At 34.0% G+C, this 18,348-nt stretch overlaps 2 protein-coding genes across 2 annotated transcripts; one reads left to right on the top strand and one right to left on the bottom strand.

Annotated features, from left to right (window-relative positions):
* Window positions 1-1,303: 1,303 nt before the first annotated feature.
* LOC120357959 (zinc finger MYM-type protein 1-like) lies at window positions 1,304-4,001 on the top strand. Its single transcript, XM_039450086.1, has 3 exons — window positions 1,304-1,351; window positions 1,684-1,887; window positions 3,171-4,001. Exons 1-3 carry the CDS (start codon window positions 1,304-1,306, stop codon window positions 3,999-4,001), a joined length of 1,083 nt encoding a protein of 360 aa, XP_039306020.1.
* Window positions 4,002-6,613: 2,612 nt separating this feature from the next.
* LOC120357891 lies at window positions 6,614-8,861 on the bottom strand. The gene is made up of 3 exons (XM_039449751.1): window positions 8,545-8,861; window positions 6,866-8,094; window positions 6,614-6,753 (listed from the first exon to the last, which is right to left on the bottom strand). Exons 1-3 carry the CDS (start codon window positions 8,561-8,563, stop codon window positions 6,745-6,747), a joined length of 1,257 nt encoding a protein of 418 aa, XP_039305685.1. The 5' UTR covers window positions 8,564-8,861; the 3' UTR covers window positions 6,614-6,744.
* Between the last annotated feature and the right edge of the window lie 9,487 nt (window positions 8,862-18,348).

The following is an 18,348-nucleotide window of genomic DNA, read 5'->3' as shown; positions in this document are numbered from 1 at the left end:
CCGCAGATCCTGCGGTGCGGAGGGGCGCACCAAAGGAGGGGGCGCCGGGCGCCCCTTTGTTGCAAACGGTAAAATATAAAGAGCCATTAAAAAAGGTCAAGTAAAATAGTGGTTTCAATCTCAAAGTATCATCGTCAAAAATTAACAACGAAATATTCATAATGTTTTCCGATTCAGGGGGCATACAATAACTTTGAAGTCTCGGGAGCGTAAAATGAAATTTACGCCCCAATGGCAAGAAATTGACATTTGACGCCCCGTAAGCCGAGTGGCCAAATGGCCATTGTTACCCTCGTTTAAATAAAAAAATTTTGTTTTCATCACAGGCGTTGAAATTTTACCTTTATTTTATGGGGCGACCTTCGTGCTAAAATTTCATTTAACGCCCTGAAAACTATACAATCACGAATTTAGTAAATGAACATAGTCAGCGCCATTGTAAAGAATATACTTGATCACTTACAGGAAAAATGTTTTTTTTTCATTTTTTTTTTAAAATAAAAATAGTTTTTAAACAAATCAAGTTGTGAGCAAAATCTTCGTGGTTTTCTTGTCGTTTACAAAAACTATATAAAATGAGGAGTATGATCGCATCTAGGTATCATAGTATTAACAAACAATTTTAATTTGTAATAAACTGTATCTGTCTATGGATAATTTCCGCGCAAAGAAGAATAGTCACTTAAATCTGTGATTGATTTTGTTTGAACTAGTTACCTACATGAAAATTCATTTTCGGTGCGCAGCCACACTTTACTTAGTGTTGACATTATTTAAACTGCATGTATATGATGGGCAGATATTTATTTTGATGCGTTAAGGTTAAGTAAAATGTCAGTTAACTAATGCATTCGGTCACTTTGATTGTTTTGCACGTGTACACGCACCGGCAGAAATGCTGTCCCTCGGCGTTCGGCGCGCGGCGCTACACACTCGTACCGAGGCGCACACGTACGTATTACTGGGAGCGCGGAGGAGGCGTGGAGCGCGGAGGGAGAGCATTTCTGCATTTCTGCCGGTGCGTGTACACGTGCAAAACATTTGCCGCGCGGTAAGTGAAAAATCGTGTCGTGACGCGTTTTTGTTTCGATATTATTTCATATTTATTTACTTTCTCGCTGCATAATACACGTGGAACCCGCTCGCTCTAAAGAAATCAGAATAACTACATAATAATTAATAGTGCCACAATTTTTTATATGTTATCTTATTAACAATGAATAGTTCACATAAAAAGAAATCTGGCTGTGAAAATCGAAAAAGGAAGAAAGAAATGGAGGAAAAAGTGAAAAAGTTACAAAAAATGGATGCATTTTGTATTCCAATAAAACCAAAAACAGTGGAAAATGAAGTAAGTACCGTGATTATTATGATTTGTGTTTTTATCCGTTTATTTTTTAGCGGTGATGTCGAAATAATTTCGAGGGTGATGGTTTTATCAAAAAATATTTCAGACGAAAGTTACTGGGTTTGAAGGGGGTCGTCCATCGGTGACCTTGACTTTGACCTTGAAGTCAAATTTGAAGGTTATTTCAGGATCAAATTGTGAATTTTAAATGGAAACCCCAATTTTTTATTCGGGATATCGAAAGAGCGGGAAATTTCACGTCCAAACACGTGGAACGTGGGGACCGTTGATGATATTTGTGTGTGATTGATGTGTATATGTTGAATTAATTTTAGGATTTACTTGAGGAAGAATCTACACATCAAAGTAGCGAAAAATCTGCTGAACTCGAAGTTATATCAATATTAGAGCCAGAACAAGGTAACAATACTGTCTTAAATTCTGATAGGGGATTGTATCCGTGTGAAATTTCTGATGAATTGAAACGAACTATTTTATCACTGGAACCAAGCCGACCAAGAGGACCGTTTCCCAAAAATGTAAATAATAGATCTTTTAGCGAAAAGTATTATTTTGTTCTCACTAAATCAAATCAAAAAATTGAAAGATTTTGGTTATGCTACTCGCCAACGAATGATGCGGTTTATTGCGAACCATGTTGGTTATTTGCGGACAGACGAGATCCAAATTTTAAATCTGCTTGGTGCGAAGCAAAAATTAACGATTGGCAAGGATTAACTGCAAAAATTTCATTGCATGAGAACAGCAAAGTACATATAAATGCGTGCGTAAACTATTCTCAGCGGAAAAATCTACACGATATCGAAAGTCAAATGAGTATTTTAATGGATCGTTGGCAGGAAATTTTAAAACGAATACTGGATGTGATTGTAACGTTAGCACGTTGTAACGTAGCATTGAGAGGGCACCGTGAAAATTACACAGTAATAGACAGTCAATCGGGAAATTTTTTAAATATAATCGATCTATTGTCGCGATATGATCTTTTGTTAAGTAGTCATTTAGAAAATAAGAATTCTAAAATAAAATACTTGAGCCCGAAAATTCAAAATGAACTAATTTCGACAGCAGAAAAACATGTAATAAACCAAATCACAGACGAAATAGCGAAAGCTGCATTTTTTTCAATCATCGTTGATACGACACAAGATATTTCTAAAACTGATCAGCTTTCATTTATTATTCGATATGTTTCTGCAAATTTTGATAAGAATGTTTGTATAAAGGAATCTTTTTTAGGGTTTGTAGCCGTAAAAAAACATTCTGCCGCAGATTTACAGAACGAAGTAATTGAATTTTTGAGCAAACACAACATTCCGATACATAAATGTCGTGGACAAGGTTATGATGGGGCTGCAGTTATGAGTGGAGAATATTCAGGTTTACAGTCGCGTATCAAAAAAATGTCTCCCAATGCTGAGTTTGTTCATTGCAGCTCCCATAATTTAAACTTGGTGTTACAAGATTCGGTTAAAACAATACCAGAACTTTCGAAATTTTACATGCAAGTTAACCACGTTTACGTATTTTTTAGTGAGAGTTTACCACGATGGGACGATTTAAATGATGATATTGCGCAAAATTCGAATTGTATTGTTAAAAAAACTTTGAAAAGAATGTGTCCTACTAGGTGGTCAAGTCAAAATGATTCAGTTAATGCTCTGAAATACAATTTTTCATCTGTAATGAATTGTTTATCAAAAATAATTCTTATATCGAAAAAAAACATGAAATTGAAGAAGCAGCTAATATCCAAAAAAATATGAACTCCTTTGAGTTTGTATTATTGCTTGTATTTCAGAGCAAAGTATTGTCTTACATTAACTTGGCTTCAAAGACACTTCAAAGTCCCGATATCACTTTAGAGGAAGCTTGTGATTTGCTCGAAAGTGTTAGTTGTAATATGATGGCTCTTCGAAATGATTTTTCTTCTCTTTTACAAGAAGCTGAAGTCGTTGCTAAAAGCTGGCAGATAGATATATCGTTCGTTCAGAGCCGGCAACGTAAAGTCAAAAGATTTTATGACGAATTGTCAGAGGACTTTCGCTTCAATGAGCCTAGTGAAAAATTCCGTATTACTGTATTCAACGCGTCCTTAGATGTACAGATTAGTCAGTTGAAAACACGATTCGCGAGTATGCGGAAGATTAAGGATAATTTTTCATTTTTAAATCCTTCGGCATTGATCGACTCAAGCGAACGAGAAATTGAAAAATCGGCTCGGCAATTATGCGATAAATACGAAAATGATTTATCTAACTGCCTAATTGAAGAAATTGCAAGTTTAAAGTGTACCGTTTCGAAAGTGATAACAAGTCGGAATCTTAAAACCATAAGTGATCTTGCGCAATTTTTATTCATAGATTACAAAATATTAGCCTCGAATTTACCAAATGTTTGTACAGCACTTATTTTGTATTTGACGTTACCGGTCACTTCTGCCTCAGCAGAGCGTTCGTTTTCGAAACTAAAGTTGATAAAAACTTATCTGCGTAGTACGATGTCCCAATCTCGCTTGAGCGGACTTGCAACTTTAAGCATAGAACACGAATTAGCTAGTAAACTCGATTTAGATAAAGTAATTAAGGAATTTGCTAGCGCAAAAAATCGCCGCAGTTTGCTGGCTTCGTAATTAGCAGATTTTGTAGATTTACGATATTTCGATTTGTATTAAACATTAATATTTAATCATACATTTACAAATAAATTAATGTATCCAATGTTTAATGTTTACTTTAACAACTTTCCATAAACATTTTTAATAGTTAAAACCAAAGTAGAAATCAGTCTTGGTTTTAGCCTGGATCCCGGATAGAAATATAATCCCAGATTGATTTCTGAGGGATAGCGTTTTCAAATACGCTAAACATTACTATGTCGACCCCGCGAAGACTAATACGTCTCTATTGCATTGTACGGGAAAAAATAGATCGTAGTATCCACCAACTCGTTAGTAGGAATTGCTATATATGACCCTTTAGTGTTTCTGGAAAACTGCTCTTTTAGTTGTTGGTACTACTTTTGACAGCGATTAATAACTTATTTTATTCAGCGTGTCTTTTTATTGAGAATGTCAATGCTACGTATTAGACTTCGCGGCGGGTGAAAACTTAATGTTTACACCAAAAAATTTATTTTAACATATTTATGAAAAAACATTTTATTGCCTTACACTTCCGGGGAAGTTGAAAGTGACTACACTTTTTTCAAGGTTCAAATGCAAAAAATTAAGGCGAAAGAAAAGGGGGCGCCTAAATAAATTTGCGGGAGGGCGCACATAGGCTTAGTTACGCCACTGAAGCTGATCCGCGCAGAGAAAAACGATACATTACAAAGTGATGAAAATTATCAAAAAAATCTTATTTAAGAAATAAAAGATTTTAATATATTGTAATTTACTAAATAATAAATGAAGCTATCACAATTAAGAACTAATTATACATTAGCTTACTAGATAACTATTATTAAAAAATATTGCCGAGATTGGTTCCTCGGGAGATTTCATTGTTTCAGAATAGTGGCACTTAGACTTTCTTCGAGACTGAAACCTAAGGCTCAAAATAAGAAATTCGGCAGTTCTGCCGGAGCAGCCTGCGAGCTTTATACACATAATTACATATCGATAATATAGAGACATTTTATATAACGGACATCTCGGCTCACATTAAATTATTTTACAGACCGTCCAATACATCCTATAAACCATACAAAAGCCCTATATATTTTTAATTTATATACAAAATATGAGTAGGCATACGATGTAACGTAATTAAATACTTAACATATTACTTGTTACGTCCGGCACTCCAAAAATTTTATTATTCGAAACACTATTCATGGTGGACCTCCGCACTGGTGATCTGAGGAACATAGGCAGAGAATTAAATTCTCTGCTTAATCAAAAATTGTAACTCTCAAACTTTCGGCACTGCTGGGCGGAGATTTGTTAAACCGGACGTAGAACAAAATAGCCATGCAACAATAGGAACTATTTCCAAATGTTGCTGTTGTTGCACACGTGCTAGCCAATTCCAGTCACAGCAATGCTAACCCTTTTGTTTTTCTTATGAGATAAAATCCGTAAATCGTTGCCCCGATTGGTTTTGATAGACAATACTATTGCAGTCGCTACTACCAATCACATATGTTGCACAAATGTGCAACACTCTTATTCACACCCAACGCACAGTGCGGCCGAAGGCCTCATTGTGCGGCCATAATTTGAAAACTTAATGGATTGACCTGAAACCTCGTACTCGGGGGTTTTTGGGGTCGCTAATCACGAATTCGTCGTCGAAATTCAAAATGGCGGATCCAATATGGTGTCATGCAAAGAATTCTAAAGTTTTTTCGTGTACATTTTCTTTGTTACTATTGGATAATTTCATTTATACTAAATAAGTGTACTAAAACAAACATTTTTCAAGTTTTCACAAAAATTTTTATTAAAATTGAAAATTATAGGTTATACACGAAACTAGAGTTTTGAATTGTATTATAACTTATACAAGTATTTAAAAAACGTATACTCTAATATTATAAAATTGGAAAGTATTTCCTGCTTTAAAGAAGAATTACATAAAAAAATTTTCATTATCATGAAGGTCATAAGCATCTACATCTGTCTCTGACTCAGAGGCAGAGCTAATATCAGTACTGTCCTGATCCTCTTCTTTATCAACAAATGGAGACGACAATAAATTAATAGCATCTGCTGATAAAGATTTTAGCTGTTTAGCTGGCAATTTTCTACAACTAGAAATGTATGGGTCAGAAGCTACTAAAAATCTTTTGAACACATCCTCCATTGTTTTTTGACGATAGTTTTTTCTAGCAAAGCTCAGGCGATAGATCGAATAAAATTTATTGCAGGCCTCTTGTGCATCTTCTGACATTTGACCGATAGGTAAAACTGAATCTTGAATGATTTCTGGGCCATGAATTAATAGCTTATGTACTAAAGTTGGCATGTAATACCAATCATACTTTTCTACAATCATTCTAGCTAACTTCTCAGTATACTGTCTAAAATTGTCCAAATTAATGTCATGTCCACTTGATATGGCTTGCAGTATAATATAAAAACGATGTATAATATCCTGATCAATTCCAGTTATTTTTGCAGATTGTTGGTACTTTTCAAAAATGACGAGCCGTATTACCATCGTTCGATGTTCCACTTCCAGCTTTCGGTTTGTCAACATTTAAGCCCATTTCTTTTTTAAAAGCAGCTTGTATTATTTTTTTCCTGTTTTCAACCGACTCTTTTTCCTCTCCCTTACGTACCTGCCATTTTTCGATTTTTAATTTGTACGACAAATGTAATATAAATTCGAAACACCTAATCCAACAATGTAGAGATGATAGGCCAAATTTTAAGTGATCTGAAACAATTTTTTTGTTAAGCATTGCATCTATGTCGTTGAAATCTTTTGATGTACAATTGCACAGATAACAAGGCATCGCAGATGTTGTATCTGTCAGTGAGTTGCATACTTTCGTATCTATCATTGTCAAGGACAAATCATATTTAACACACACGATTTTCCCATCAACAGTAGTTTCAAATGCATTCAGATCATGTTTCTGGTTTTCTATGTCATTAGTTGTTTTTTTCGTCAAGTCAACTGATTCTTTTGCACATTGAATTTTAATTGGCCGACAATATCTTGGTGATGATGGCCTTGGATTTTTCCAGACTATTGTAGTTTTCTTCGTCGTAGAGTCTCTGTGTATAAGTTGCAATGGGACAAGAGAGGTGAAAAAAATACTTTCGTCACTAACATCGTTTTCATCGAGCTTGTGCTTATATTCACTGTGTCCTGAACTACCATCACAGCCCCATTTAACGATTAAGGTTAAATTTTGTAGTTGTTCTTCAGATAAACATTTTATAACTTCTACTTGATGAAGAATAATGCGGTCAATCGTATGATTTAATAGAGATTGCAATGTAACTGCTGCTTCATTTTCAGTGAAAGAAAAACCTAAGGCTGGATAACATTGTAATTTTGCTTTCTGTAGCTTTTTGTATGATGGAATCATCCTTGATTTTTTCCGCACATGAGCATTTCGCAGCTGCTGGTATTTGCTTTGAGATAATCCAAGTTCAATAAACAACGATAAAGCTTCATTATTAGTGAAAGGTATATTTTTATTCGCAGACTCCAAAGATTTTCTGTATTTCGAAGCTTTTGTAGGACTCCCTTCGGAAATATCACGCACCACTTTTGCAAAATCAGTATTACCTTCAGAACGCAATTTACTTGTTGCTGAGTATAGGAGAGCTTCAGTTGATACATTCGTTCGTAATTCTTCTGTTTTCCTGCGTTTACTTAGTTCTGAAGATTCTGAGAAACTGAGTTCTCGCCGACCTGCATTTGAATTTTTTTCATCATTTTGTTTTTCTTTTGATTCTTTATTATTTTTCTTCTTCTTTTGGTCTTCTTTTTTCAGTTCAATGGATTTTTGTAACCAATCATGATTTTTTTTCAAAAATTTTTCTTCTATTCTTTTACTTGAATCCCATCTTGATCTCATTTTATGTACTTGATCTGATATTTGCTTTTTTTCTTCATCTGATAAATGATAACTTGAATTTTCACTTTCGGATAAAAGTGTTTCCACCTTAGCATAAATTTCTTTTGTATCACTCTTTAAAATGTTTTTTATTTCATTGAATAATTTCAGCCTTGTTAAATCACCTTCCGTCGTATTACTGGAACCTAAAAAATAAATATATATTTTTATCATCAACTCTCTTTGACTCATTCTCCTTCTTTCTACTTTTATACATATGTAGTTCCCACTTTCTCTTTCGATGCTTTTTTTCTTTCTTTTTTTCTATTAATTTTAGTATTTTCACGCTTCTTTTCTTTAACTTTTTATTAATCGTTATATCTGCGTTATCGAATATTCAATTTCTTTTATACAAAAAGTTGCATAAAACCTAAAGTAGCAGAAGGTAGCAGCTAAATCTTGTTTTATTCAGTAACTAATACTTTTCTGAGTAACCTCTAATAGGTTTTAAGGCAGCATATGATGGCGTTTTATTACTATATGGTTTGAAAAATTTTATATACAAAAATACAAAAAATATATCCTCATATTTTTGCTGCTAAAAATTTTTTGTTAACCTATTGATATTTACTACAGTTTTTATGTATTTTACTAACCTTTAGACGTAGATTCCATTTGGTTTTGTTAGATTTCCTTTACTCCAAGAACTTTCACGCGTGTATAACTTTCCCTGTGTATCTACAATAATATGATGTTTGGGTGAAGGCCGCGTTGCGACTGAAAGAAAAGAGGGGACTTAGGGTATAGGACGTTACTACGAACGGTTTTCAATTCTTAGAGGATTACTTCAGCCAACTCAACGATGAAAAAACTCTATCTAGAAACTTTTTTTTTCGAATTTTGGCCGCATAATGAGGCCTTCGGCCGCACTGTGCAACGGTATAAAAATCCAGTTGCGCCGTTGGGAAGCGTCTCTTTCGTTTCGTCAGTCCACGCATTAACTACCATAGAACATATATAAAGAGAAGCGAAAGACCCGTGTTAAATGAAGGAATCAAAATTGATCGCCGCGCTCCAAGTGGCTTGGCATAGTACTAACTAGTGTTCTATATGCTATTTGTATAGAAAATGCGAGTTTTTTAATTCATCGATTGATCAATCTCTTTTGCCAGATATATCAGACACCCCTCTACTTGCCAGATATAAACAAAGTCTTAGAATTCCTGACACAGGAAGTAAGGGACATTGGTTCCTATTCTACTTTCAACACCACTCGATCAGTCATTTCCCTCATTTTGGAGGGATCGATTGGTATTCATCCCTTAATTAAGAGGTTTGCCAAAAGTGTCAGCATAATTAAACCGCAGAAACCAAAATATGATTTCGTTTGGGATCCAGCCCCAGTAACCTCAAAGGTAGCAAAATTTTTTCCTTACGATAATTTGTTATTGGAGACTATCACTAGAAAATTAGCTGTGCTGTTAGCTTTAGGGTCGGGTCAGCGTGCGCAGACACTAGCAGCCATTAGAATTACACACTTTTTAGGGAAAATAATAGGTGCTTATCAGAATTCCAGATCGTCTAAAAACCTCGGCGCCAGGTCGCACTCTTATTTTTTCTCAGTTTCAGGATCGCCTAGACCTTTGTATCATAACGTTGTTAAACTGCTATTTACAGAGGAATTGCGTCCTCAGGAGTGTGACTCCTTATTTATTTCCTGGGTAAAACCACATGGTGGTTTGAATACACATTGACAGACACATTTTACTAAATCTTGATTCTCCTAGTATCCTCAGATGAACTTTAGTTTGTACTCGTCACCTAACACATACAATCTGATATCTTCTTGTGAAGAGAGCTGTAGAAGCAAACATACCTGCTACTTGGATAAATCAACCCAAACCCAGCTCTCATCTTTCAGAAGAAGTTTCAGTTTAGAGGAATATTTGAGAAGAATAGACTTATTTGATGCTAGTGTAGAAGCTAGTGTAGCTAGAGAAGAGAAATTAGTTTGTGATTTCTCTCAGCAGACCTGTGAAGTTGATTTGGGCAGGGTTACACCTTCCTTAAGGCTCCTGAGTACTCGCTGCGGCCATATTGAAGTCGTGACGTCAGAAGCGAGAAATTGCGTGAAATGACACGTAATTTTGTCCGACATGCCATTTGTAAATAAAGCCAATTTGGATAAAACAGACTAAGCAGATGACTTTAAAACACTTCTAAATATTGGTCACGACTACCCTTTTTCCGCCTAACAATCAGTAAATAGTTGTAAAAAGCATGTAAAGTGAAGCAATTGAAACAGGAAAACACATGGGCACGTAATTTTGTCCGACGTGCCATTTCTGAATAATGCCAATTTGGATAAAACAGACTAATCAGATGGCTTTAAAACACTTCTAAATATCGGTCACGACTATCTTTTTTCGCCTAGCAGTCAGTAAATAGTCGTAAAAAGCACGTAAAGTGACGTCTATTCAAACAGGAAAACACACGGATAGCTATTAAAAGGAGTGAAAAGTGTACTTTATATATAAAATTCAAAGAAACTTTACTCGCGGTCCATTTTTACGAATTTGGTAAATACGAGACAAGTCATATTTTCACAATGAAACATATAATAACAAAATGACATGCACGATAACATTTCATCGTCAATCTGTCACGTTTCACGTGTATTAGTTCTAATTTTGTCCGCGACGAAATGTCGCTACCGTCAACGCGTCAACGCTACCGTCTCGGCTGAGGAGTCAGGAGCCTTAAAAGAAGCTTCAACCTCAACTCACGAACTGACTGAATCAGCCATCAGAGATTTTGTTGAGCTGATTAATCAAATCCCTGAGAGTCCCTGTTGTTCTTGTAATAGGATAGGTTGGACTGACAATAAGGAAAGACTAGAAGAAGGTCTGACTCCTGAAGAGTTAAGCTCTCTAATTAGTAGGAATTTGATGTCTCCTAAAAGGGTGAGAGTAAGATATCATAGACGCAGAGAGCACTTAGAGGGTAGTCAGTCGAGTCCTGGGTCCTCGACCGGATAATGTAGGATATGTTGCCTATCTTACTTCTCTGGTCTCCGAGTTTGAGCTCAATGAGTCTCAGGCTCAGGCAGCCTTTGATACTTGTAGTTCAAATAAAATAAACCAAATGCTGGATGAGGTAAAAAGATGGGAAGAACTCTCCAGATATGAAGGTTTCAATTCTAGAGCCTTGTTCATCAGGCTCTTGAACAGATGTGCTGAATACAACATTCACATTCGTCAAAACCCTGACAGGCTTATAGAGGTCCAAGGAACTACAACTGATGGGAACATCATAACCATGACAAACAATAAGTCTTTTGCAGTGGACTTGTCATTCATGTGCATGATATTCATGACCAGAGAGGCAGCTATAGAGAAAATGATGAACAAGAGTTCAAATTTTCTTAAGAACTGCATGAGGATTCTGAAAGATAAGTATCAAATAAACACTGCTAAAAATCCAGCAGGAGTTCCATTAGGTGCTGCAGTAGTCACCCTTCCTAGAATTGTTGCTAGTTCTCCAATCACTGTGGTAAGACTTTTCATCTCAGGAGTTGGGAGAAGCATAGTTGATCCTACATCCTTGTTTCCAGGAGTAATTTTGCCTAGAGCTGTCATGTCCCCTATGATCACTTCTATGCTTCCACAACTTCCAATAACTCCTTTTGCTGTCTTTTTTGCAATATCTGTAAAGTTGGATAACATTCTTCATTAAGTGGGGACTAAAACCTCTCTGATGAACATGTTAAACTTCTTTCTTGCTGCTTTTAATTCTAAAGTGATTGTGCTCCAACATAAACCAGGTGGAGCACAATCAATAAGCCGCTGCATCCAAAAAACTTTGAAAGAATGCGGAGTTCAGATGAATATATTCTCGGCTCATAGTACGCGGCATGCATCTACCTCGCTCGCGGCCAAGAGAGGTGTACCTCTTGACATTATTAAAAGAGCAGCGGGCTGGTCTGGGAAATCTCAGATCTTTGCTAAATCTTATAATCGCCCCATTAATAACCCGGATACGTTTTGTAACTCTGTCCTTCTTTCCTAGGTTTTTTCACTTTTGCCATTGTTAGACTCCAGCGACTTCAAACTTATCGTTATTGTTTACACGAGTTTAGTTCCATACCTTACTCTTAGATAAGACTATATCTAGTGTATACACTACAGGATGTATAATAAAACACTCTGTATTATTGTAATCTGCAATACATTAAAATGCAATATAGATATTTACATTGGAGTACGATTAGTCGCAAATCGCGCTATAAACAACTACATAGTTGTCCATCCGGACGAGACAGAGGCATAATTATAAGATTAAACGAACTCACCGAGTGAAGTTCGATCTTAATTATGCCCGAGCTCGTCCAGATGGACCTTCCGCGCCCTAAGCAATCTTTACACTTCTCCCGCCCAGTTAGGCGATTTACTTCCGTGCTTTGAAATAATGAAATGGCAATAGCGCGGGCAGCGCGGGCAGCGCGGGCAGCGCGGGCAGCACGGGTAGGTAGAAAGCGCCCCGATTTACCTACTTTTTCGTAATATTTTTACTTTTTAAAATTCTGTTGGTAAAGCAGGCACAAAGACGTGACTACATAGTTGTCCATCCGGACAAGCCAAGGCATAATTAAGATCGAACTTCACTCGGTGAGTTCGTTTAATCTTACAATTATGTATGTATAATTATTATAATATATTAACATTATTTTTATATGAAATAAATTTATTAAAAAATAATGTTAATTCTTCGCAAAGCTTCTGAGTCAACTTTAACTTTAATATATTTTATAGAACTTAATGGTTTGCTGGAGTTGGAATACTTAAATGTCAAAAAATGACGAAAAAGAAAAAACTAGTTAATCGTAAATTTTTAATTTCTCTATACTTGTAGAAACTTGATAACTCATATTAAAAAAATATATATATAAAAGATATTTTAGTTCTTTTACACAACTTACATAATATGTTATTTACACAACTTACTTAATGTTATTTATACAGTTCTTCGATCTGTGCAAAAATTGCATACAATAGCTGTTAAAATTTATAATTATCTGTCATTTTTACTATGGTATTTAAAATATAAGAACGGTTTGCAATAATATAAATATAATAATATAATCTATAATATTATTTGATAGGAAAAAATACATTAAAAATGTTAAATATCTCCGCGGACACGCAATATACTTTGATAATCATAAAACTCAACTTTATTAAATAAACTTGTATTTTATAATATTCTCCCTACTTTCAATCATATTTTTTAAGGACTTTATTCTTCAATACTTTAATTTATATGATCCCATATTATAGAATTTTTTGAGATATTTAGCTGTATTTTATTTTCCATTAATTAAATAAGATTTTTCAATTATCGATTATTTTAATTATTCACAATTAATATAAGCTAATAAAGTTTAAATAATTAATTATGTTACACTAATTGATTCGAAATTCTCGAGTCTACTGTTGAGGTTGTAATATAAGTATAGGTATAATACTTGAATGCTGATTTTATAGTATAACAGATCCAATAGAATATTAGGTCTGCTCCGTTTAGCTCAATATATTCAATGCTCTCATTGGAGGATTCATAGAAAATATCACAGAAATAGTCAATTCATTAACAAGCGTTACTTTATAGTCAATTCTTATATTTAAGACTGTCTTAAGTATCATCTTAAAATCTCAACCAATCAGAAAGCTGTATTAGTATCTTAAGACGTTACTCAAGATGGTCTTAAAATAAGAATCGACTATGAATACTGGCCTAGATCTAGTCTCTAGCCTTGCTTTCCAAAAATCCAACGATGATAATTCTTAAAAATATTAATCTGTTTACTTGCCTGCACAAAATTTAAATGCACTATAAATTACATTTTAAAATACAATAATGAAAAAATAACATTAAATATTGCAAATATTCTATTTTATAATAAATTTAAAATACATTAATAGTAATTAATAATATCGATCGATCCGTTCGTCTCGTCGTTCCGCGTTTATCGATCAAGTGAGTAAATAGTGTAAATGTGGTGAAATGTGAAACAACTTCGAGGGATAAAGGACAAATTTTATTTGAATTGTCGAATCGTGAAAACAATGAACTGATCGCCAAATGGGATGGTGCACAAGACCTAGAAGGTTAAAAGTGGCTCTAGCCTTACAAGAAAAAGCAACTTTTGGATCTAAAAAACTTATTTGTTCGAAAAATGTGTCCTGGTAAGGTAAACGTTTGATCATCTCGCGAACTGCCGTTTTGTAAAATTCTAAACAATTTTGTCGAATGTTTGTTATACGTTCCTGAGGTTCATTTAATAAAAATGCTTCACATTCCGACCCTAAATAAATTTTATGCAACTCTTTTAAATTGTTTGTCAGAATCTGGGTTTAAAAAGGGAATTTGTTCTATAGCTTCAAAAATCATAAAAATGTCTGCTAGATTGCAAACAGACAAAGCTTTTACATAAATCTTATTTTGACTTGCTTAACAATTTTGTTTGTAAGGTTTAGGTACACATGATAGCGTACTGTTTTCGATCCACGATCTCCTTGTATTTAGTCTTAGATTTAACGTTGAGCGAAGCGGACATGTGTCTGATCATTACTGTTCGATGCTGTTTCTAAATTATTACTATTTATTTTCCATCCGTTGCACTGTGTAAGTGAGTTAAATTATTTTCTCCGTTTCTTTTATAAATTTATATTAATGTTATTTATTCAAATCGTCGCTGTCTCTAAATTATTACTATTTATTTAAACTGTTGTAATCTGTTCAAATTATTACTATGATTTTATCGGTTGACATTAAATCCGCACTCCGAACGCAGACAGAGACACGTAATTTCGAAACGTCGTCTCACTTTTGGCAACCATCTAGCGTCATGGAGCATTTGCGTCATGTTAACATTGAAGAATGACGGACAGATTTCAGCATTTGAATATACGCTCAATAACCATGGAGGAATCTAAATTGTATTGCTTCGAACTTATGTAAAAATTTGTATACGGCTGAAGAAGGACAAGTAAGTCCGAAATATTCCGCCTTTGACTCTTGGAGTAGAATATTTTTATTTGTGACAACCTTTATTGCTCATTCTCGGCCTTAATTTTATAAAATATTTTATTATTTTGAGTCTAGAATCTGTCAAACAGCACTTTGACGAATATAATCACTCAATAGAAAATATCAATTATAAACAAAGTTATTCAATGAAATGAAAATGGGTATCACATAACCCTCTTCTCCTCTACTACTGTATATAATATAATATAATATTATACATAATATTAAGTAGGTATAACATATTAAATATATAATATCAATAGCAGTTCTTATTTATTCTTTTATTAGTATTTTTTGTTTTTTCTCCATACCTTATTTTTATTATTTATCATAGGCTTTTAAAATATTCTCTTAAAATTTATCGAATAAAGAGATATAAACATTTTTTATATTAAGTGTTGTAATTTACATTATGCTTAGCGAATCCTACCTTACCTTCAGATGAATGTGTCACTCAGATTCTTCAGATAGAATGCAGAGAACAGATACCCACATTTTAGGTAGAACCTGTTCACTAGCGCCCTTATGTGCACGCAAAACTACATAGTAACGGATATTTTCGACGGATAACTTATTCACAATCTTCGATTTTTGTTCCATTTAATTTCGTACACAATTGTCGATTTGATTCCGTGTTACGTCTATAAAGTGTATTTGCGTCATTGTATTATAAAATGTATTGTAAAAATAACTAATTTGCTATAAAAACCAAATAGTCCTTTTTTTTAATCTCGCTGCAAACCCAGTGAACAAAATGTTATCAAAAAGAGTTCTTAAAGTATTCATGTTTGAAAGGTGGACGTCTTCTAATACTATCAGAATGATAACATAATGATATCATTATGTTATCCAATGCGTCGATTTTAGAAAAAAGAGACATCATATATAAGACATCTAAAAGAATACTGACTTCTTATAAATGTCATCTAAAGGAGCCCTGCAATCTGACTTCTTATGTCATCTAAAGAAGTACTGTATTTTGACTTCTTCTAAATGTCAAGAAAATGTTACTATTAAAAATTTTTTACATTGAAAACAAATATTTTATTTTTTAGTGGTACCGTCTTGATTCTGAAAGATTTATCTTATATACGGCCTCAAGAAGATACTCTAACATGTAGAGGAATATCGAATAAGCATGGGAGGCTATATTTAAGACAACCCTCTTAATGCTAAAAAAAATTTCCTTTTTTAGCAAATAACGTGCAATAAAAATAAATTTTTTTTCAGTAAACAAAACAAAACAAAATAAAAGTTAAGGCTCTTATAAATAAATTAAATTAGGGAAAAGTGAGCGCAAGAGCCACGCAGGATGTCGGGTGTAAATAAATAACAAAAATCTCCAATGTCAGACTCTTTGACACGTTTAATTCCATGCATGACCGCATGCATTAAAATTCACCATGGAGAGAGAGATCGAGGGGAAAATCAGTTTTCTTGATGTTATGCTTATAAGTGTGAATAATAGAATTATTTTCGATCAATACCGCAAACCAACTTTCTCAGGAAGATACTTAAATTTTTTCTCACACCATCCCCTGTATCACAAAAAGGGTGTTATTTTTGATATGGTTGACAAATTATTGTTATTATCACATCTTCAATTCCACCGTAAGAACTTCACAATTTTAGTTAACATTTTATTGGAAAATAACTGCCCTTTAAATTTTATCTTCTCTATGATAAATTTCAGACTCAAAAACCTTTTTTATAAAGATGACACCTGCGTGGATAATAAACGTGTGAGAAGATTTTTTACGATCCCTTACATTGAATCCGTATCAGAAAAATTTTCGTCTTTCTCATGTAAGTTTGACTGCAGTGTAGCGTTCACAATCCCTTCCAAACTGAACAAATTTATAGTTATAAATTTTTATAAGTAGTTATTGGCAAAGACCATACAGAGCGTCTTTCTTGTAATGACGTTTGTAAAATTAACTGTAGGAACTGCGATTCTTCTTATGTGGGACAGACAAAACGCCAATTAAAAACAAGAGTTAGCGAACATAAAGCAGACATTAGGAAGGCCAGTTCTCCTTCAGTTATTTCGCTACACCGCATCGGAGAAAATCACGAATTCGATTGGGAGAACGTGGAAATTTTAGACGAGGAACCATCTTATGTCAAAAGATCTATATCTGAGATGCTACACATCAAAAACCATGCACGGACTCAATAAACAAAGCGACACGGAACTTCTCTCGGATGCGTATCTTCCTATCCTCGAGCGTATTCCTCCTTCTTAGGTTCATCACTTCTCCTCCTTCTATTCCTTTCGTTCTGGCCACCGAGGCTATCTCGTTTCGGTGCTTATTATTCGTATCTATTCTCACCAAGATGTAACATCCCATCTCAAGGCTGTGACACGAGTTTTGGTGCTTAGAGGTACTTTGTATATAATTTTCGCTTTGGCTTATTTCCTTTTTTCCCCCTTTTTTGAATTTACATTAATTTATAAAGCGTTTTTTTACGATTTTATATCTAATGACTTGTACAGCTTCCATTTTTATTCTTTTTTATTTATTTATTTAACTTTTTATTGATTTTCCATTTATTAACCTTTTTTAATTATTTAATTTTTATGGTTGTTTGCCACAAGTTTTAAAGTCATCATTTTAATATCTTTCTCTTATTTATTTATTTATTTGTTAGCAACCAACTATGTGGTTTCACAAAACTCTTATCTCGGCACACGCTCTGTGAGGTCTTTCATAATATTATTATTCTAAGACGTTGTAGTAAGATGTACACCGCGGTTTTGCACAATCTCTATCTATTCGGTAACTTGTTTTCATTTCTTATTTCTGTTCTTTATTTGTTTATTGTGATAAATTCATATCTTAATTAGTGCGATTGTTGTTTTATAGACTTGTATTATCACTGAGGAAAACCGTCATTAAAGGTCGAAACGTTTGTCTGACATTGGAAATTTTTGTTAGTTATTTGCACCCGACATCCTGCGTGGCTCTTGAGTTCACTTTTCTCTAATTTAATTTTTTTTTAGTGTTTTAACAATCTTATTATTTTTATAGCTTAATTCTATATTGACTGTTTCGCATATAAGATTCCTCTATTGCATTAATTACAATAACGCATTATTTTACAATTTTTAAAAACGCATCGGTGCCGGCGGAATTCGAACCTACGATTTCAGAATAGCAACCTAATACGTTAATACTGAGCTAATCGTACACTTATAATATTTTGAATAAAAAGTTATATTTAAAGTAAGGCTGATTTGAATAGGAATAAACTTACGTCGTGAGTACTGCCTAAACACTAGTCTTTCGTTTATTATATTATCTGTAATTCTTTTTATGCTCTAATAATATTCACCACATCAAACTAGGTTATGTTTTGTAAAAAATACC

The sequence above is a fragment of the Solenopsis invicta genome, chromosome 5 (assembly GCF_016802725.1).
Source record: "Solenopsis invicta isolate M01_SB chromosome 5, UNIL_Sinv_3.0, whole genome shotgun sequence".
In the NCBI taxonomy this organism is placed as follows: domain Eukaryota; kingdom Metazoa; phylum Arthropoda; class Insecta; order Hymenoptera; family Formicidae; genus Solenopsis; species Solenopsis invicta.
Note: the sequence above shows the minus strand (reverse complement) of the source record. Positions and strands in the feature narration are given on the sequence as shown.

What these genes read in the sequence shown, in the direction of transcription:
- LOC120357959 (XM_039450086.1), top strand. Translation starts at nt 1,304, where the DNA reads ATGGATGCATTTTGTATTCCAATAAAACCAAAAACAGTGGAAAATGAA. An exon ending in CAAAAACAGTGGAAAATGAA is followed by an intron (nt 1,352 to 1,683) that starts GTAAGTACCGTG and finishes AATTAATTTTAG; the next exon opens with GATTTACTTGAGGAAGAATC. An exon ending in GAGGACCGTTTCCCAAAAAT is followed by an intron (nt 1,888 to 3,170) that starts GTAAATAATAGA and finishes CTTGTATTTCAG; the next exon opens with AGCAAAGTATTGTCTTACAT.